This window comes from Schistocerca cancellata, chromosome 1 (genome assembly GCF_023864275.1).
Source record: "Schistocerca cancellata isolate TAMUIC-IGC-003103 chromosome 1, iqSchCanc2.1, whole genome shotgun sequence".
Taxonomy (NCBI): domain Eukaryota; kingdom Metazoa; phylum Arthropoda; class Insecta; order Orthoptera; family Acrididae; genus Schistocerca; species Schistocerca cancellata.
This window is the reverse complement of record NC_064626.1, coordinates 1018553979-1018577213: the sequence shown is the minus strand read 5'-3', so window position 1 is coordinate 1018577213 and position 23235 is coordinate 1018553979. Positions and strand designations below refer to the sequence as shown.

The 23235-nt window shown below is 40.4% G+C and overlaps 1 protein-coding gene across 2 annotated transcripts in view; it reads right to left on the bottom strand.

The window, feature by feature from the left end:
* Positions 1-23235, bottom strand: part of LOC126089301 (importin subunit alpha-7) — a 58314-nt gene that overhangs the window by 17614 nt on the left and 17465 nt on the right. For both annotated transcript variants that reach the window (XM_049906898.1, XM_049906899.1), the window contains exons 4-5: positions 14140-14360; positions 13399-13662 (exon numbers count right to left, since the gene is read on the bottom strand). In XM_049906898.1, coding sequence (XP_049762855.1) covers positions 13399-13662; positions 14140-14360 — 485 coding nt within the window. The remainder of the gene's footprint in view (positions 1-13398; positions 13663-14139; positions 14361-23235) is intronic.

Genomic DNA, 23235 nt, shown 5'->3' with positions numbered 1-23235 from the left:
CGAGTCCATAGCTGGATATTTCCTTGCACAAGAACCAATTGTTTTTAGACAATGGTGACAACAACTACTGACACTATTTTTACTTTATAAGTCATGAAAAGACTTCTGTTTAATCAAGAAACACACTATTTGTTTTTGTATGTCCATCCTTCTGATTGAAGGTTGGAGAGACTTTGGCTGTTCACTTACGTAAAACGGAACACCTGCAGCCGTTCACTTATGTAATAAAACAGAACACCTACAGCTGTCCTTTCTATGTTATTTATTATACGGCTATCAGTTTCAGTGATTCAATACACCATATTCAGGCCTTAACTGATGCTGAGGGGTTAACTCCAATCATATACATGATTCTATCAGTGGCCAACACCTACGAACTGGTTTCCATAGACTGTTACAATGATGATGTGTCTCCAACCATCAACTACCAACTGTTGGAATATTATGAAGTACTGTACATAGCATACTCTTTATTTCTTTAATCACCAATTCAGAACATGCACAAGAACTCATTATGTGTGTTCAATACAGGTGTAAAAGTGATAGATCCAGGCCCAACAAACAATGGATGTAATTTATATCCACACCTATTAATCATCTTGGGGCAGTGTGGAGATCATTCTTTTTCCGGAATTTGCTCACTTAGCTCTTCAAACCATGGCAGCCCCTGAAGTGAAACATAATGTGGTTCAACTTGGTGAAGCTGTTTAAATCAAATGCTGTCCTAAGCATGTCAACAAAGTGTTTTCTACTGGAAAGGGGGTTCATTGAATTGAGTCTGACTGAAGTTACTAATTAAACTATACTCTTGGCTAAGAAATCTGTGCTGCATTCTAACTTCAGCAATACTCTTACCGCTACTAAGTTAGTGGCCATTCATTCTGGTTGACTACTGGTCGGTTGTCATATCAATGTAAAACACTGTGCAGTGGCTGCAGCAGAGCTGGTATATAACACGGCTGCTTTCACAGGTAGCCCAGCCTTTGACGGGGTAGGATAAGCCTGTGATGGGATTGGAGTAGGTGGTGCTGGTTGGGAGGCTAGGCATGCCAGGCTTTGTAACTGGGTCTTCCACAAGGGTATGATCCTTGTGGCAGGGGATTCAGGGTGGGAGTGGCACAGGGATGGACTAGGATGGTGGGCGGCGGAACACCACTTTGGGAAGGGGTGGAAGTGTCTTGGGTAGGATGTCCCTCGTTTAAGGGCAAGGTGAAGGACATGGTTCAGTCATTCCAGTCCCGAGTGGTACTGGTATTCTTGGGATGGATGTGAGGATCAGGTGTGTGTAGGGATATGGCACAGGAGATCTGTTTGTGCATTAGGTCTGGGAGGGGGGGGGGGGGGGGGTATTGCCTGTCTACGAAGGCTGTTGTAAGGCCTTCAGTATACTGGGTGAGGGAGTTCTCATCACTGCAGATGCATTTGCCACAGGTGGCCAGGCTGTATGGGAGGAATATTTTGGTGTGGAAGGTTGTGGCAGCTGTCAAAGTGCAAGTCAGGGAGTTGCTTGTAATGAAAAGTTATAAAATGTAGGTTTTGGGTAAATTTCAGTACCTCAAATTATTTCTGGTGTAGACCTGAAACTCATAGCAATAAACTACTGTCAATCTGAAAGGCTACATAATGACTTTATTAATCCACAGTTTGTTGTGTCATTTATACAGTCTGGAAAGTTAATCACGCATGAGTAGGCCTGGAGCATTCAAGGACTGGGATGAGAGCTGGTAACTTCGCGACATGGGAACACATTCTTTAGGGCAGCGGGCTACTGTGATCAGCAAGAAGAATCTTACAGATTCCTAATCATCAATGCATGTAACTACGTCACAATATGTATTAACAATTAAGTTCAATATGTATTAAAAATGAAGTTTTAAAGTAAACAGGGGGTACGGCAGAAAAACAATGCTTTATGCCAATAATATTGCACTGATTTCTAAGAAGGTAAATCATATGCACACAGCTGTTCACAAATGGCATAAATTGTGTTACAAATATTACCTCAAAATTTCAGTGCAGACAACTAACAGCACTGCTTTTACAAGTAAATAACCAACTCAGACTAAAATTGTTATTAACAATAAAATAAAAGAATAAGACAAACTCTTCAAATATCTTTGCTATTATATAACATACAAAACATGCAAAATAATGTAAATAAGTTTAGAAATATTTATAGATAGCAGATAGCTGAAAAATAAAACTCTTGAATACACAGATTAAAGTTTTACGAGATGGTTGCACTAGGAAAACTATTAAATGGAAAAGGATAGTGGGTAGTAAACAAGAAGTAGGAAATGCATATCCAGTGTTCAGAGATAAGGTTCCCAAGTATTGTCAAGAGATGTGACACGACAGACAGAATCAGAATGGTTGACGCAGGATAAAGAAAAGAAGGTTAACTGAACATTAAATAGGAATGGATCCTGAAAGATTATCTGCAAAAATAAGGAAAGACAAACCAAAAAGAAATCAAGATTCTGGAAGCTTGGAACTGTAATAGGCAATAAATGGCTTAACATGGAAAGTGAAGAAAAAGAAGAAGAATAATGTGGCTTAGCACCTCTAAATTGCACCTATTTAGATGGGACATTACAGCAGTGATCAGATGTGCAGTACGAGTCACACGCAGGACAGGTGACATCAGATTGCACGAGTGTATGCTGTTTCTATGTGATCTGTGAGGTCACTAGCTGACGGACACTGTTCGCGCTGAAGTCAAAATACTGTCAGTTTTATTTCAGGTTCTGTTTGTTTAATTTTCTAATTGTTTATTAGTTACAACTATAATTGTGCTTAGTTGTGAGAGTGAATGAAGGTGTGAATGCGAAATACTACACAGTGAAGTAATTGCTCACATGAAGAATGTTTGAGAATGACTTGTGTTACTCATTTGTACCGGGGAATTTGTTATAAACTATTTAGTCAGTTTATAGTACTGGATAAATGAGATTATGATTTCAGAAAAGTAGTTTTATTAAAAGGGAATTAATTTTATATTTGTGGGTTTTCAAAATTAATTTATGTTAATTTACTGCTCCGGTTCTGTATACATGCGCGATATTGAGCAGGCTTGATGCTGCTTTCTGATTGGCTGTGATGTTTCTCTGCCAATAAGAAATTATCATATTTGTGCATTTTTTGGAGAACTAGAAACTTCATTTGCGTAGAGAGATAAATAGAGTCGTGGCTTGGATCTCATAGGGATCAGACCAATTGATACATGCTCTGCTGAAAATAATTAATATTGAGATATTTTGGTACCAGAATGTTTGAAAGTGTTGTAAAGTGTCGAAGAGACTGTGATTTAATGCACAGGGTCAAATTCTGAATTTTTTGTGATATTTAAAATACATAAATTCCGAATGGCATGTCGCTTACTTGCGAACGTGAACATTGTGTTATGAGAGATTGTTTATAACAACATTTGAGCGAGCTATTCTAACAGAAACAATTTGGGAAGTGTCACTGATAATTGCCATAAACTGGCTACAGTTATGAATGATGTTTGCATGTGGACTTTTGAAAAAGCAAGGTGGGATAATTTTACTTCCCCTTTTGTTTTGCATCTGTCTCCTTAAAAGTCATTTTTTCACTTTTAACTCATAACCATTAATGTACGTGAATATAATCTGCCTTTCCATAAAAGTTTTAAAGAATACATCAGCAGGTCTAATTTTGTGCTTAGTTTTATGTGTGTAATTGATTTTCTAATTTATTTCAACTATTCCTAGTTAGTATCTTTTGTTATAAGGTGAAATCAGTAATTCTTTTGTAACTTAAATTCTATTGTTGACTTATAAACAAATATAAATTCTGAAATAATTGTAAACACTTGGAAGACAAAATGCTAGTAATCTTGTCTATTTAGCTCTATTCAAAAACATGTTAGCTAAGCCAGCCCTTCATTAATTCCAAAGTAATTAACAGCTTTGTTAAATGAATTGTTTGCATGACTATATTTGTTAAGTTCACAATTTAAACAAATAATTCGGCCTAACTCTTGGTCTTCAGTCCTGAGACTGGTTTGATGCAGCTCTCCATGCTACTCTATCCTGTGCAAGCTGCTTCATCTCCCAGTACCTACTGCAACCTACATCCTTCTGAATCTGCTTAGTGTATTCATCTCTTGGTCTCCCCCTACGATTTTTACCCTCCACGCTGCCCTCCAATACTAAATTGGTGATCCCTTGATGCCTCAGAACATGTCCTACCAACCGATCCCTTCTTCTGGTCAAGTTGTGCCACAAACTTCTCTTCTCCCCAATCCTATTCAATACTTCCTCATTAGTTATGTGATCTACCCATCTAATCTTCAGCATTCTTCTGTAGCACCACATTTCGAAAGCTTCTATTCTCTTCATGTCCAAACTATTTACCGTCCATGTTTCACTTCCATACATGGCTACACTCCATACAAATACTTTCAGAAATGACTTCCTGACACTTAAATCTATACTCTATGTTAACAAATTTCTCTTCTTCAGAAACGCTTTCCTTGTCATTGCCAGTCTACATTTTATATCCTCTCTACTTCGACCGTCATCAGTTATTTTGCTCCCCAAATAGCAAAACTCCTTCACTACTTCAAGTGTCTCATTTCCCAATCTAATTCCCTCAACAGCACCCGACTTAATTCGACTACATTCCATTATCCTCGTTTTGCTTTTGTTGATGTTCATCTTATATCCTCCCTTCAAGACACCATCCATTCCGTTCAACTGCTCTTCCAAGTCCTTTGCTGTCTCTGACAGAATTACAATGTCATCAGCGAACCTCAAAGTTTTTATTTCTTCTCCATGGATTTTAATACCTACTCCGAATTTTTCTTTTGTTTCCTTTACTGCTTGCTCAATATACAGATTGAATAACATCGGGGAGAGGCTACAACCCTGTCTTACTCCCTTCGCAACCACTGCTTCCCTTTCATGTCCCTCGACTCTTATAACTGCCATCTGGTTTCTGTACAAATTGTAAATAGCCTTTCGCTCCCTGTATTTTACCCTGCCACCTTTAGAATTTGAAAGAGAGTATTCCAATCAACATTGTCAAAAGCTTTCTCTAAGTCTACAAATGCTAGAAATGTAGGTTTGCCTTTCCTTAATCTTTCTTCTAAAATAAGTCGTAAGGTCAGTATTGCCTCACGTGTCCCAGTATTTCTACGGAATCCAAACTGATCTTCCCCGAAGTCGGCTTCTATCAGTTTTTCCATTCGTCTGTAAAGAATTCGTGTTAGTATTTTGCAGCTGTGGCTTATTAACCTAATTGTTCGGTAATTTTCATCTTGCTCACCAGATGGTAGAGTTTTGTCAGGACTGGCTCTCCCAAGGCCGTCAGTAGTTCCAATGAAATGTTGTCTACTCCGGGGGCCTTGTTTCGACTCAGGTCTTTCAGTGCTCTGTCAAACTCTTCACGCAGTATCGTATCTCCCATTTCATCTTCATCTACATCCTCTTCCATTTCCATAATATTGTCCTCAAGTACATCGCCCTTGTATAGACCCTCTATATACTCCTTCCACCTTTCTGCTTTCCCTTCTTTGCTTAGAACTGGGTTTCCATCTGAACTCTTGATGTTCATACAAGTGGTTCTCTTATCTCCAAAGGTCTCTTTAATTTTCCTGTAGACAGTATCTATCTTACCCCTAGTGAGATAAGCCTCTACATCCTTACATTTGTCCTCGAGCCATCCCTGCTTAGCCATTTTGCACTTCCTGTCGATCTCATTTTTGAGACGTTTGTATTCCTTCTTGCCTGCTTCATTTACTTCATTTTTACATTTTCTCCTTTCATCAATTAAATTCAATATTTCTTCTGTTACCCAAGGATTTCTACTAGCCCTCGTCTTTTTACCTACTTGTTCCTCTGCTGCCTTCACTACTTCATCCCTCAAAGCTACCCATTCTTCTTCTACTGTATTTCTTTCCCCCGTTCCCGTCAATTGTTCCCTTATGCTCTCCCTGAAACTCTGTACAACCTCTGGTTCTTTCAGTTTATCCAGGTCCCATCTCCTTGAATTGCCACCTTTTTGCAGTTTCTTCAGTTTTAATCTACAGTCCATAACCAACAGATTGTGGTCAGAGTCCACATCTGCCTCTGGAAATGTCTTACAATTTAAAACCTGGTTCCTAAATCTCTGTCTTACCATTATATAATCTATCTGATACCTTTTAGTATCTCCAGGATTCTTCCATGTATACAACCTTCTATCATGATTCTTAAACCAAGTGTTAGCTATGATTAAGTTGTGCTCTGTGCAAAATTCTACCAGTCGGCTCCCTGTTTCATTTCTTAGCCCCAATCCATATTCACCTACTACGTTTCCTTCTCTCCCTTTTCCTACACTCGAATTCCAGTCACCCACGACTATTAAATTTTCGTTTCCCTTCACTATCTGAATAATTTCTTTTATTTCATCATACATTTCTTCAATTTCTTCGTCATCTGCAGAGCTAGTTGGCATATAAACTTGTACTACTGTAGTGAGTGTGGGCTTCGTATCTATCTTGGCCACAATAATGCGTTCACTATGCTGTTTGTAGTAGCTTACCCGCATTCCTATTTTCCTATTCATTATTAAACCTACTCCTGCATTACCCCTATTTGACTTTGTGTTTATAACCCTGTAGTCACCTGACCAGAAGTCTTGTTCCTCCTGCCACCGAACTTCACTAATTCCCACTATATCTAACTTTAACCTATCCATTTCCCTTTTTAAATTTTCTAACCTACCTGCCCGATTAAGGGATCTGACATTCCACACTCCGATCTGTAGAACGCCAGTTTTCTTTCTCCTGATAACGACATCCTCTTGAGTAGTCCCCGCCCGGAACAATTATGGAATGCAAATGTGCACATGTCACCTACATCATTTACAGCACACAGTACTGCACTTCCACCCCATATTTTTCAGCCACTATGTTGACACAGAGGGCAAAAAATGAAGAAATAAAGAAGGTGAACCATCACACGTGGTGCCCTGACATGAGGAATATTGTACGCAGCCGCAATAAACAAGGACTCACGAATTTTGAGCAGTGAACATAACAGCGGTTCACAGTGCAGTGGTGCAACAGCCAATCAACGCATGGGTTTCATTGTCACAGTATGACAGCTGCCAATCAGCGAGCGGGGTCTATGGAAGCAGCCGTTTAGTACAGGAGCAGCCAATCAGCACACAGGTGAACACAGCTGAGCAGAGATAAACAAGATACCTTGCTGAGAGAATTACTATTTGTCACAGCCGTGCAGATCCAGATGACAACAGCAGCAGCAGCAGCAGAGCAGCAGAAGAAGAGTGAATGAGAATAAGGTAATTTCATAGCAAAGGCTGTTTCATATTAAGTTTTACATAATGAGTGGCCTTAACAAACAAGACAGTGTGACTGAGGACAAAGCTGTAGAGGTTAAGTTATTAAATGAACAAGGACGTAAGGGCGACGGGTTCTGAAGATGAATGTAACCTTGAAGGATGAGGACGAAAGTGCTATTGTAAAGAGCAAAATTGACGAAAACAGTACTAAAGTGGATGAGGTCATTAGAGTTAAAAAATTAAGGAGGAGGAATCTAGTAGTGAAAGTAGGCAAGTGCAAAAGTTCATGGCGGCCGGAAATTTGGAAGTGACATTAAGGCAAATTTTGAGTAGTATGAGTAGGAAAGAAGACATTAGTAGTATGAAAAATGACATTAGTAGTATGGGAAGGAGGAAAAAAAAAGATAAAAAGACAAGACATTTGTAGTATGGATAAGAAAATTGATAGCATTAGAACTGACATGGTTAAGTTAAAGGATGAACCTGAAGAAAGAAATTAAAAAGGAGATTAATGTAGTCAGCTCTAATCTTTTAGAATTAAATAAGAAGTTTGAAGCAAAAGCTAAAGATTTTGATGGAAAGATAAATACAGTAGTATATAACACTAATGAGAAATTAACATTGACGAGTAGTAAATGTGTAGAAGAGAGAAAACAGCTTTGTGATGACTGTAGTAGGAGGGTATGTAAAATTGAAGTCAAAGCTGCCACGAAATTTTGTGCTGAAAACAAGAGTTAAACTTGAGAATCAATAGATCAGATTAAAAATGATTTTGAAACTGAGGTAGAAACCAAGGGTGCAGTAGTGGCAGAGGAAAAACTGGTAAAAGTAAATAAAAATGTTAATTCAAAAGTGACGGAAATAGAGAATACAGTGGAAGGGGTACAAAATCTAAAGCACAGAGAAAGTGAAAGTGTATCTGATTTTGAAAGAAGTTGTAATGATGATAGCAATGACGAAGCCAGTAGTGATGAGAATGATGTACAGTATAGCCCCGATTTTGCGTGACCTCAATTTAGCGTAAACCCACATTTAACAGAAGAAATTTCAAGTCCCGAAAATTATTCCACAAGTGCAATGCAATTTTATATTTGATTTAATGTAATTCACATTACGGCAAAACCCAAATTTAGTGTCAGGAATATTAAATATTTAAAACAATACAATAGTGGCTTTTGGGGCCCGCATGCAAGCCACACCTTTTTTCCGGTTTTCGAAATCTATAAAACCACCTGCAGTTTACATTTGGGTGCAATTGTGGCCTTTATTGCTGCTTTTTGCTGCTAGAAGTGGCCTAGAAGCCGTTGTGCTAGTTTTGAGTAATGAATGTTAAGGTATTTTTTATCATGGGCGAATTCAGCAATTTTTCAAATATTCATAGCAATTAAAAAAACTCTTTACATATACACCATCAAAATGGATGTTTTGAAGAAACTTCACAAGCGTGGCTTTACATTTTGACAACTCCAGCTAATGAGAGCAGTGCTCGCAAGAACGTTTGTTTCAGTCTTCTTTTGAACTTCGGTAAGACATGGAGACAGCAAAAGTAACAACTTTCAGCTTGTTCCAGCAACAGAAAAACATTTTCTGGACCAAAACATGGCTGCCACTATGAGTTGGAAGTCATAGTGAACGATTTTGTGAGAAAGTAGTAACTGTGCTTACCTGTAACTGCAGAAATAATTCAAGTAAAAACACATCAGAAACTCCAGAATTTTCAAGGGAGCCACAATTGGGCCTGAAAAATACGGGGAAAAACTCGTCGCATTTCAGCGCTACATCATCAAACTGCACACCAGGAATTCATGCTGGCTTGTACAGCTGATTACCATAAACTGCCACCATTCATTTCACAAAGAAGACTTTACTGATGTCCGAAGTGTCTCCTAAAGATGTTATTGTACATGCTAACAAAATTGGCTAGTTCATGGAGGACATGTTTTAGAGTGGATCAGACTTGTCTCGCAACATTGTCCTGGTACCTTGCTAGGTTTGCCATGCATGCTTGTATTAGATTCGTATGCAGGTCACTGTACACTAGCTGTGAAAAATAAATTAGCAGAGGGTAAAACGGACTTAGTTGTAATTCCAGAATGGATGATGTCCAGTCTGCATCCATTAAATGTTTGTTTAAACAAATCTTTTATGGACAAGCAGGAAAATATGTGCTTAACGAAAGAAGATAGACAATTAACGCCTACAGGACATGTAAAGTGCGCAAGCTTGTTTCAAGTGTGCATGTGCATTAGTCAGTCTTGGAAATGTGTATCAAGTAAAACTGTTCATCACGCATTTAAACAATACTGTATTTCTAATGCACTTGATGGCACAGAGAATGATGCTTTGTATGAAAGTAGCAACAAAGGGTTGCTAGCGTTAATAATGAAACATGAAAAATCATGACTGTGTTCCGGTATGCAGTGCAGCAAGCTCACCTGTGATGTCACTACTCACAGCTCACGTGCGTGTAGATATGGAATAACTGTATTTCGATAGACATTGTAAATTTTCACTGTTGTCAGTGTTTTGCGATGTAATCATAATTTTAAGTGTCCCATATCCCTGACAGGTAGGGCCACTTAATACTTCATCCATCATATGATGAGCCATATCTTTCACTTTCAAGTGTGGCTTGAAATCGGGGTAAAATTTATTTACTTAATTTTTTTTTTCCGAATCTCATTACTGGGGTGTGGCTTGCATTCGAGGTCAGCTTGCAACCAGGTAATTACAGTAACTATAGTACACTCCAGCATTTATATTGGATACGATTGATCATCTTCCACATCGATTCCTTGCTACATGTAAGAGCAAGCTTAGCTGGCCGCATCCAAAGACTAACAATGTACAGCGTGCTAACACTCATGCCACTTTGCATGCTTACACGCGGCCCAGCTCTGTCCAAGTTTGTACGTTCGTAGCAGCATTACAGTATAGCATCAGTTTACGCAAGTTTGCATCAGTTCGTGTATTGCATGGAGAATCCATGCTGTATATCAGTTTGCTCACTCACATTCGTTGCTGTAGTGCAGTTGATTATGGCAGCAAAAAGAAAAACTATCTGTCACAGAGAAAGTGAACTCGATTCGGGAACTGGAGAGAAGCACAAATGTGCCCCTAAGTGAAATGGCTCAACGCCTGGGACTTGCACAGTCTTCATTGTCAAGAATATCGAAGAATGCAGTTCAAATGCAGAGAAAAAATGTTAAAAAGTCGCCATACGAAGAAATGGAATCGAAGCTAATGGAGCGGTTCAATCGAGCACATGCTGAAAATGGGGCATTGATAAAAATGAAAGCATCTACGATATCAGGGAAACTTGGGCTAACAGAATTCAAAGCTTCGAATGGTTGGCTGGATAGATTCAAAAAACACTATGGAATAATTTGCAGGGCAGTATGTGGTGACAGTGCTGCAGTTAGTGATGAAAGTGTTGAACACTGGAAAGAAGAGGTGCTGCCACCCCTCTTTGAAGGTTTCGATCTCGAGATGTGTACAATGTGGATGAAAAAGGTCTGTTTTACCAACTCATGCCCTCTAAAACCTTAAGTGTTAAAGGAGAAGCATGCCATGGAGGAAGAATGAGCAAGCAGAGAATTACTGTTCTCTTATGCAGAAATGCAGATTGCAGTGACAAGCTGGACCCCATAGTAATTGGGAAGTCCCACAAACCATGTTGCTTCAAGAACAGTGCTACGCTGTCATGTAAGTATTATACTGACAAAAGTGCTTGGATGCCTGCGGACTTGTTCAAAAAGTTCTTGCAAGTTTTACATGCATGAATGGGTGCTAGAAACAGAAAGGTTGTTCTCTTTATGGACAAATGTCCTGCTCATCCAACAGACTTAGGATTTCTGAGGAATGTGAAAGTGCATTTCTTTCCTGCAAATTGCACTAGCTGACTCCAGCCCATGGATCTCGGGATTATTCATAGCCTGAAAAGCAAGTATTGGAAAGCTCTTGTCTTTAACGCACTTGCCTTTATTGATAGGAATGAACTGTTTAAACTGAACATCCTGCAAATGGTAACTAAGGAAACCATCTAAAATTGCTTTCCTAAGGCTGGATTTAATGAAATGAGCACTCACAACGGTGATGAATCAGTAGTGGACATGCATGATTGGATGCAGGTATCTAACAATTTACCAATCACTTTTGATGAATTTCTGGCTTGTAATGATGATGTCATCACTACATGCATCCGAGATGTTGAGGAAATCTGCGAAGATGAAGTAAAGCAAAATGATGAAGATATCGAAGAAGACGATGATGTTAGGGATGAAGAAATGCAAACACCGTCATTCAGTGAAGCTATTGCCAGCATAGACATTATCCAGAGATTTGTCACAGCATTTAAAGTGGACACCCCTGTTATAGACAAGAGTAAATCAATTGGAGATAGACTTTTGAACCTAAAATCCAACAGTGCTAAAAAGCAGACTACCATTTTTGATTACAGGTATTTCAAAAAATGAGGCATTGTAAATATGTGTTGTATATAGGAAAAGTAACTCAATTTATTATATTACTGTAATTGTGTACGTATTTTGTGGATATTTTCATTTTGTAGTGTGCTGGGAAACTACGATCTTTGACTACCGTATTAGTGCTACAAAAAAAGTTGTAATTACAGTATAGTGTGTAGGGTAGGTATCTCCTTGTTTTATTGTTGTTATAGTGTAAATTATGTGTGTCGGTGCAATTCATGTCAATACAGTCAGAGTTTTGGAAAAGGTTTGCTTTCTAGGATTAATACGGTTTTGTTGTATGAAGAAGATCACTTGATAAGTAAAAAGGAGATATGGTACCCTATAATAACAGCAAGTGTATAAGAGATACATGTTAAGTGTTTACTGGACAGTGGTAGTGATTTGAATGGCATTTCACAGGCATTTTTTGAATCTATTAACAACACAGAGGGTATAGTAGTGATGCATGTTTCTGAAATAAAAGAATCATCGGCGCTACTGGTAAGCTATCATAGAGTGTGAAACAAGAGGTGCCATTAACTGTGGAATTGGAAGGACAGCTGTTGGAGTGCAATTTCTTGGTCATTCAAAATCTTGGCATTGATGTAATATTTGGGACTAATTTCTTGTGCAATTAGCAAGTAGGGGGTTCAATATTCTGTGTTGGATTTATTACGTGCTGATAATGCTTACCCTAGCCGTCTGTCTCATTTTTCATGTTTCCTGAGGCAGTCAAACACTTCTACTATACTATCTGTAGTTTGTAAGTGAATCAGAATAATTCTTTCTTTGACTGTCATGTGATTTTGTACAGTAGGGTTCTTTAGTATAGAAATGTTTTAGAAAAACTTTCTCATACTGTTAGTTATAAGAAATGGAATCTTAAGAGGGCGGAAGAAAGTAAATTGGTACAATGGTTAAAGAATTTCTGTCAAACAGGAAGGTAAGGTAAACGGAAATAAAAGGTGTCTGCATATGTTGAGGAGAAGGTGCAGCTTATCTGAAAACATTACCATCTGACCCAATCAGCTCATTGGTGTAGCAGCAGAGGCAATACGCAGTAAAAACAAATCTTACATACTAGATCTTAATATTAATTATGATATAATAGAAGTTTTTGAGTTCAGTGCAGTCAGTATGTGTATATAACTATCTACCCATAGGATACAGCCTTTTCTAAGAGTAAGGAATTACAACTTTAGACGTAGTTGCCTGGAGTAATGTGTGTGGAAAGAGGAAGCAAGATTTGTACGTACAGACTTTTCAGACTTCGTACAGTTTAGAGTGCGGCTTGGTAGTGACTGGTGCGTACGAGTTTATTGTAACAGAGTGAAATATTACACACATAAATACTCTTATGTAACTATTCCTTCCTCCAACAAAACAATTTTAGTAAAGCTTGTAGTCAGGATTGTAAAGGGCTGTCTTTTCTATAGCTTTTTATGCCTGATAACTGCTTGTCAGTAACAAAGTAGGAGTGCATGTTAGAGGAGATTCACCATGCGGTGAGTGGAACTTTATACACTGTGCAATGCACTGTGACGCTGCAAGAAGAAGAAGAAGAAGAAGAAGAAGAAGAAGAAGAAGAAGAAGAAGAAATGTTAAAATTGGTACTCACATCAACAATTCCACCAGTCTGCGACAGACGCCAGCATCGATTACAGCCTGAATCTTATCATTAGGTCCATCTGACAGGTAGGAAAGTGCCCAGCAGGCATCAGCCAGAACATCACCATCAGAATGAAACAGTAAACGTGCCAGGATGGGCAGGCATGGGCTAACTTTAGCAAAGTCTGGTGGTGGATTCTTGCCACGGCAAAGATTAGACAGGGCCCACACAGCATTTCTTGTCATAGATAGTCGACAGGATTTACTCAAAAGCCTGAAAAAGAAGATGGCGTAACTTTTTATTTGCATCTACACATACTAATCCCACATGTAAACTGAAATGGAGACAGGCTCTGAAGCAGATAACTGTGCACCCCCCCCCCCACACACACACACACAGATACATAGTATCTGCTTCTAACTTTCTCTCACATGCTGATGTAATAGTTGTTGCAATTCCTTCAGTTTGCTCTCAATAAAAACAGTAATGGCTGCCTTAGGCATACTAACACATAAAAGGAGAAGCAAGCAAAAGTTGTAATAGTTATAAGGATTTAAGACAATTTAAATATTTTCAACACTTATCCCTCTAGGCTCTAAAATGCAAAGGTATCTCTGATGCTCAACCCTAATGACAAATGCTAATTCCAATAAATGTAAAATTAGTAAAAGCAACAAAGTTTCCAAAACTTAATTCCAGTACTCACAGTCATATAAACCTGCTAACTCTCCCTGCATTTGTAGTACTTACTGCAACAATGGAACTAGAATGCCAGAGTCCAGCACATGGTCTCGGCACTCAGGAGAATCGCCAGCAATGTTACCCAGGGCCCAAACTGCCTGCTCTTGGACATCCTCGTATTCAGAACCGAGCAGTTGAATGAATATGGGAACTGCACCAGCTTCAATGACCATCTGTGTCTGTGCGGAAGTTCCTGAAGCAATATTCGTCAGTGCCCATGCTGCCTCAAACTGCAACAGAAGGTATTACAATATTCTCAGCAGTGGGCAATGTGGCCCCCTCCATCCTTGCAAGTGTATGCAGAGATGTGCTTGGTTGGTTGGTTGTTTGAGGGACCAAATAGCAAGGTCATCAGTCCCTTGTTTCAAATGTGCTCCATTCCGCTAATGTGACATCGCAGGAAAGTCAGAACAATAAAAGGGAAAAGGCTAAAAACGTAAAGGGGCAGTCATGTTGTCAATGGTAAAAACAAAACGAGGGAAGTCAGCAAGAGAACAAACCCAATGCTATGCTGAAGCAGCATAGGCAAGACCACCTGTGACTTAAAAGGTACAACCGCTAGAATGTAGAAAGTACATATGGGAAAAGGAGACTAACCAAGCCTTAAAAAAAGGGTAAAAACAAAGAAAAGGGGAAGAAAAGAGGATTTCAGTCAGGGAGGTGAATCGGGAATCTCCGATCACTGCTTACAGTGGGAGACACCCAAACACTCACCGCCCTGCCCCAATACCAGAGAGAGATTAAAAACCTTGAAACTGAGAATAAAAACCACCACCGAGAACCAGAGAGACCATCCGGGAATCGTCAGCCAACATCAAAGGTAAAGTGTGGGGGAGTCTGTACTTAGCACACAGAGCCAAAAGAAGGGGGCATTCAGCCAAAATGTGGGCTACCGACTGGAAGGCTCCACAACCACAAAGTGGGGGTGGCTCATCACGCAAAAGAAAACCATGGGTCAGCCTGCTATGGCCAATGCGGAGACGACACAGTGTGGTCGAGTCCTTTCGGGAGAGGCGAAAGGAAGAATGCCACGGGCCTGGTGTCACCTTAATCGCACGAAGTTTATTAGACAGGGGAGTAGCCTCCCAAGAATTGGCCCATGACTGTGCGAAGTGGGATTTGATGTGAAGCCATAAATCCGCTGCAGGAGGAGTTACAGAAAACGGGGGTAAGTGACTGCTCCCCCAGCCAAACGATCAGCGAGCTCATTACCCAGGATACCCACATGGCCAGGGATCCAAAGGAAGTCAATGGAACAAGCAGCACGGTGAATATCAGCAAGATGGTCATGGATGGCAGAGACCAAGGGATGACACGAAAAAGACCGGTCAATAGCCAGAAGGCCATTCATCGAGTCCGTACATAACAAAACGCGGTTGTGTTGGGACTGTTTAATAAAGGTAAGGGCCTGGGAAATTGCCATCAATTCATTCCGCAGTAAACACCCCACATGTAGGTGGCAGCAGATGATTTTCCGTTCCGACAGAGGACGTGAAGGCATACCCCACATGATCAGCAGATTTAGAAACATCAGTGTAAAAAACAACAGCATCCCGAAACTCCCATAAAATTTGGCGGAAAAAGGAACAGAACACCACCGGGGGGATGGAATCTTTTGGACCTCAGCGGAGATCCATCCGAATTCGAGGCCGAGGAGGAACTAACAAAGGGGGGGGGGGGGGGGGGGGGGGGAGGGAGCGAGGAAGGCAGGACAAAGAAGGAAGCTGAAAATCACGGCAGAGAGACGCAAGGCGGAGCCCAACCAGTAAACCCGCCCGAGGGCGGGAGTCGGGTGGGCGACGTCCATGGTCTGGGAACAGGATAGAGTAGGAAGGATGAGTGGGAGAGGAACGGATAGTGAGTGCATAAGACACCAGAAGCTGGGACCGCTGAACAGAAAGGGGGGGGGGATCCTAGTTTCAACCAGGAGACTATCAACAGGGCTAGTAGGGAAGGCACCGGTGGCCAAACGGATACCACGATGGTGGACTGGATCCAGCACGTGCAGTGTGGAAGGAGCAGCAGAACCATAAACTTGACAACCATAGTCCAAGCGAGACAGAACTAGAGCACGATAAAGACGGAGAAGGAGGGAACGGTCCGCACCCCAAGAGGAGTGGGCAAGGAAGCGAAGGACATTGAGTTTACGGAAACATCCTACCTTCAGATGTCTGATATGGCGCAGCCAAGTGAGCTTGTTGTCAAAAAGAAGACCCAGGAAACGAAACTGTGGGACCACAGGCAATCGGTGGGCATTGAGATAGAGCTCTGGATCAGGGTGGATCGTAGTACAGCGACAGAAGTGGACCACCCGCGATTTTAGAGGAGAGAATTGGAATCCATATGAGAGGGTCCATGCAGAGGCACGCCGTATAGTTCCCTGGAGCTGCCGCTCTGCAGATGCCATCGAAGAGGAACTAACCCAAATGCAGAAATCATCCACATACAGGGCAGGGGCGACCAAAGGACCGACAGAGGCCACAAGTCCATCAATAGCAATGAGGAAAAGAAGGACACTCAAGACAGAACCCTGTGGGATGCCCGTCTCCTGTGTCCGTGGAGAACTAAAAACAGTACCAACTCTAACTCTGAATGACCGATGGAACAGGAACTGGTGGATAAAAATTGGGAGCGGGCCCCGAAGACTCCACTAATAAAGGGTAAGTAAGATGTGATGGCACCAGGCCGTGTCACAGGCCTTGCGAAGGTCAAAAAACACTGCAACCAAATGGCGGCGCTGGGAAAAAGCCTGCCGAACAGCGGATTCCAAGCGAAGTAAATGATCGATTGGAGACCGTCCCTCTCGAAAGCCACACTGGTAAGGGGACAATAGATCCCGAGATTTGAGGACCCAATTGAGCCAACGGGCTACCATCCGTTCAAGTAACTTACAAACAACATTGGTCAAACTAATTGGCCGATAGCTGTCAACAGATAAGGGGTTCTTACCAGGCTTAAGGACAGGAACCACGATGCTATCCCTCGACTGACAAGGGAAGTCACCCTGGAGCCAGATACGGTTAAACACCTGAAGAAGGTGTTGCCGTTGTGGAGCACTGAGATGTTGAAGCAGTTGGTTATGAATGGAATCTGGGCCGGGGGCTGTATCATGAGAAGAAGAAAGTGCAGAAAGAAATTCCCATTCAGTAAAAGGTTCGGTGTAAGATTTTGACTCACAAGGGGTAAAACATAAGGTGGATGCTTCAGCCCGCTGTTTCAGGTGAAGGAAAGCAGCTGGATAGGAGGCTCAGAGATGTGCTTCAGCAGGGTAGGAGCAGAGGGGGCATATGGGGTAGGGAAGATAAATCAAAAAAGTAAGGCTATGGCTTTTAGAACATTTTCAAAATGCCAATTAATCCAAGTTCCAATGAGATGATTTTCACTTGTCAACATTTGTGCAAACACACTGTGGAATCCAAATGAAATTCTTAGATAAGGATCTAGGTGTTTTCTACTTTTTAACTTGAGCAAGCAGTAAAGGAAACAAAAGAAAAATTCGGAGTTGAAATTAAAATCCATGGAGAAGAAATAAAAACTTTGAGGTTCGCTGATGACATTGTAATTCTATCAGAGACAGCAAAGGACCTGGAAGAGCAGCTGAACGGAATGAACAGTCTTGAAAGGAACATAAGATGAACATCAACAAAAGCAAAAAATGGTTCAAATGGCTCTGAGCACTATGGGACTCAACTGCTGTGGTCATAAGTCCCCTAGAACTTAGAACTACTTAAACCTAACTAACCTAAGGACATCACACACATCCATGCCCGAGGCAGGATTCGAACCTGCGACCGTAGCGGTCGTGCGGTTCCAGACTGAAGCGCCTTTAACCGCTCGGCCACTCCGGCCGGCTCAACAAAAGCAAAACGAGGATAATGGAATGTAGTCGAATTAAATCAGGTGATGCTGAGGGAATTAGATTAGGAAATGAGATGCTTAAAGTAGTAAATGAGTTTTGCTATTTGGGGAGCAAAATAACTGATGATGGTCGAAGTAGAGGGGATATAAAATGCCGACTGGCAGGGAAAGCGTTTCTGAAGAAGAGAAATTTGTTAACATCGAGTATAGATTTACATGTCAGGAAGTCGTTTCTGAAAGTATCTGTATGGAGTGTAGCCATGTATGGAAGTGAAACATGGACAATAAATAGTTTAGACAAGAAGAGAATAGAAGCTTTTGAAATGTGGTGCTACAGAAGAATGCTGAAGATTAGATGGGTAGATCACATAACTAATGAGGAGGTATTGAATAGAATTGGAGAGAAGAGAAATTTGTGGCACAATTTGACTAGAAGAAGAGATCGGGTGGCAGGGCATAATAATAATTAATAATAATAATAATAATAAAGATTTTATTGTCTTTAGGCCATTACAGCAATTGACAATATCAAATGAAGATACAATTTATAATACAGTGTGATAAGGTATTGACTACTGAAATATTTTAGCTTAAATTACAATAAATGTACAGTGGGTCATCTGTTGGATTACTGCATTTTACAGTTGAAGAATTCATTGATATCATAGAACGGGTGGGCAACAAACCATTCATGCAGTCTTTCTTTGAATGTATTATTAAATAGTTTGTGCCCTGTGACTTCATAGCTATTTATTGATTTTGATAATCTGTGGTAAGTCGTGTATATGTGTTTGATGCTTCTTGTGTTGTAACAATGTACATTTTCTCTACGTTTCACATCTTGTAGGTTCTTCTTCGTAAAGATTAAGACATTGTATATAAGATTAAGACATTGTACATATAGAGGTTCATTACTGTCATAATTTTTTGTATAGTAAATAAGGGTTTGCAGTGAGCCTTATGCGAATAATTTGTAATTATCCTAATGGGTTTCTTCTGCAATAATAGGACGTCATGTATATGACTACAGTTACCCCACAAGATAATGCCATAGGATATTATACTTTGGAAAAATGCAAAATAAGATGATCTGATGTATGTTTCAGGTACACAATTTCTGAGTTGTCTTAATAAATAAATTACCCGAGATAGCTTACTACTAATATAGTTTACATGTTGGCCCCACAATAACTTTTCGTCTAAATAAACTCCCAGGAATTTAACAGAACTAGGTTCATCAGATAGTGGCTTGTCTCTTACAGTGAAGATTATCTGCTGAGTTTTACTTTCATTTAGCAGGAAACCATTTGCTCTGAACCAATATGCTATGTGAGTGTATTTTCAGCACAGGTTTTAAGATAATTAAGATTGTTACTGCTATGAAGAAAAGTCATGTCATCTACATACAATACAGTGGTGGATCTAATAAATGAGGGGAGGTCATTGATCATTATCAGAAACAGGAAGGGGCCCAGTACAGATCCCTGAGGCACACCTACTTTAACATTTTCTATGTTTGACATATCGTTACCAACACAAACTACCTGTTTATGGTTGTTGAGATAAGCTTTTAATAGTCTGAGACTGTTTCCTTTGATACCGTAGAATTCTAGTTTCTCTAGTAGTGGCGTGTGCTCAACACAGTCGAAGGCCTTGCTTAGGTCACAGAATGAGATCTGAGCAAAGCCTTTGTTCTCAAAAACTTTGAGGACGTAACTGACTACCGTGTTGATTGCATCAATGGTCGACAGATTCTTCCTAAACCTGTATTGTGTAGCATTAATTATTCCTAGATTCTCAAAGTGAAAGATAATTGTTAGTACATGATGCATTCTATTACCTTGGAGAATGCGGGCACTATTGAAATAGTGCCTGTAACTAGATGGAGAGTCTATCTCTCTTTTTGTATTCTGAGGCATCGAGGGACCACCAATTTAGTATTAGAGGGCAGCGTGGAGGGTAAAAATCATAGAGGGAGACCAAGAGATGAATACACTAAACAAATTCAGAAGGATGTAGGTTGCAGTAGGCACAGGGAGATGAAGATGCTTGCACAGGATAGAGTAGCATGGAGAGCTGCATCAAACCAGGCTCTGGACTGAAGACCACAACAACAACAACAACAACTTCAAAGAGCGAATGACATTTTCACAATAGGGAGAGTTGTTTCAGCAGTGTCTGGTGGCTACAAAACTATGGTAAGATGGCATTTCTATGACTGCAAACCCAACTATTTTACTTTTTCCCCCTCTGAAACAAGCAAACAAATAACACCAATATTCATACACAACTTACATAGCTCCACGATATCATACACTGACACTCTAAATATGTGTATATATACTGAAACTCACTAGAGTGTCTTTAAAGTGATTTACATGGAAAGGATTAATATGGCATTCTTCATTCATCTCCCTCCCAATGAAACATGGACCTTGCCGTTGGTGGGGAGGCTTGCGTGCCTCGGTGATACAGATAGCCGTACCGTAGGTACAACCACAATGGAGGGGTATCTGTTGAGAGGTCAGACAAACATGTGGTTCCCGAAGAGGGGCAGAAGCCTTTTCAGTACTTGCAGGGGCAACAGTCTGGATGATTGACTGATCTGGCCTTGTAACAATAACCAAAACAGCCTTGCTGTGCTGGTACTGCGAACGGCTGAAAGCAAGGGGAAACTACGGCCGTAATTTTTCCCGAGGGCATGCAGCTTTACTGTATGATTAAATGATGATGGCGTCCTCTTGGGTAAAATATTCCGGAGGTAAAATAGTCCCCCATTCGGATCTCCGGGCGGGGACTACTCAAGAGGATGTCGTTATCAGGAGAAAGAAAACTGGCGTTCTACAGATCGGAGCGTGGAATGTCAGATTCCTTAATCGGGCAGGTAGGTTAGAAAATTTGAAAAGGGAAATGGATAGGTTAAAGTTAGATATAGTGGGAATTAGTGAAGTTCGGTGGCAGGAGGAACAAGACTTCTGGTCAGGTGACTACAGGGTTATAAACACAAAATCAAATAGGGGTAATGCAGGAGTAGGTTTAATAATGAATAGGAAAATAGGAATGCGGGTAAGCTACTACAAACAGCATAGCTAACGCATTATTGTGGCCAAGATAGATACGAAGCCCACACCTACTACAGTAGTACAAGTTTACATGCCAACTAGCTCTGCAGATGACAAAGAAATTGAAGACATGTATGATGAAATAAAAGAAATTATTCATATAGTGAAGGGAGACGAAAATTTAATAGTCATGGGTGACTGGAATTCGAGTGTAGGAAAAGGGAGAGAAGGAAACGTAGTAGGTGAATATGGATTGGGGCTAAGAAATGAAAGAGGAAGCCGCCTGGTAGAATTTTGCACAGAGCACAACTTAATCATAGCTAACACTTGGTTTAAGAATCATGAAAGAAGGTTGTATACCTGGAAGAACCCTGGAGATACTAAAAGGTATCAGATAGATTATATAATGGTAAGACAGAGATTTAGGAATCAGGTTTTAAATTGTAAGACATTTCCAGGGGCAGATGGGGACTCTGACCACAATCTATTGGTTATGGCCTGTAGATTAAAACTGAAGAAACTGCAAAAAGGTGGGAATTTAAGGAGATGGGACCTGGATAAACTGAAAGAACCAGAGGTTGTACAGAGTTTCAGGGAGAGCATAAGGGAACAATTGACAGGAATGGGGGGAAGAAATACAGTAGAAGAAAAATGGATAGCTTTGAGGGATGAAGTAGTGAAGGCAGCAGAGGATCAAGTAGGTAAAAAGACGAGGGGTAGTAGAAATCCTTGGGTAACAGAAGAAATATTGAAATTAATTGATGAAAGGACAAAATATAAAAATGCAGTAAATGAAGCAGGCAAAAAGGAATACAAACGTCTCAAAAATGAGATCGACAGGAATTGCAAAATGGCTGAGCATGGATGGCTAGAGGACAAATGTAAGGATGTAGAGGCTTATCTCACTAGGGGTAAGATAGATACTGCCTACAGGAAAATTAAAGAGACCTTTGGAGATAAGAGAACCACTTGTATGAACATCAAGAGTTCAGATGGAAACCCAGTTCTAAGCAAAGAAGGGAAAGCAGAAAGGTGGAAGGAGTATATAGAGGGTCTATACAAGGGCGATGTACTTGAGGACAATATTATGGAAATGGAAGAGGATGTAGATGAAGATGAAATGGGAGATACGATACTGCATGAAGAGTTTGACAGAGCACTGAAAGACCTGAGTCGAAACAAGGCCCCTGGAGTAGACATCATTCCATTGGAACTACTGACGGCCTTGGGAGAGCCAGTCCTGACAAAACTCTACCATCTGGTGAGCAAGATGTATGAAACAGGCGAAATACCCTCAGACTTCAAGACGAATATAATAATTCCAATCCCAAAGAAAGCAGGTGTTGACAGATGTGAAAATTACCGAACTATCAGTTTAATAAGCCACAGCAGCAAAATACTTACACGAATTCTTTACAGACGAATGGAAAAACTAGTAGAAGCTGATCTCGGGGAAGATCAGTTTGGATTCCGTAGAAATACTGGAACACGTGAGGCAATACTGACCTTACGACTTATCTTAGAAGAAAGATTAAGGAAAGGCAAACATATGTTTCTAGCATTTGTAGACTTAGAGAAAGCTTTTGACAATGTTGACTGGAATACTCTCTTTCAAATTCTAAAGGTGGCAGGGGTAAAATACAGGGAGCGAAAGGCTATTTACAATTTGTACAGAAACCAGATGGCAGTTATAAGAGTCGAGGGGCATGAAAGGGAAGCAGTGGTTGCGAAGGGAGTAAGACAGGGTTGTAGCCTCTCCCCGATGTTATTCAATCTGTATACTAAGCAAGCAGTAAAGGAAACAAAAGGTAAATTTGGAGTAGGTATTAAAATCCAAGGAGAAGAAATAAAAACTTTGAGGTTCGCCGATGACATTGTAATTCTGTCAGAGACAGCAAAGGACTTGGAAGAGCAGTTGAATGGAATGGATAGTGTCTTGAAAGGAGCATATAAGATGAACATCAACAAAAGCAAAACAAGGATAATGGAATGTAGTCGAATTAAGTCGGGTGATGCTGAGGGTATTAGATTAGGAAATGAGACACTTAAAGTAGTAAAGGAGTTTTGCTATTTGGGGAGCAAAATAACTGATGATGGTCGAAGTAGAGAGGATATAAAATGTAGACTGGCAATGGCAAGGAAAGCGTTTCTGAAGAAGAGAAATTTGTTAATATCGAGTATAGAT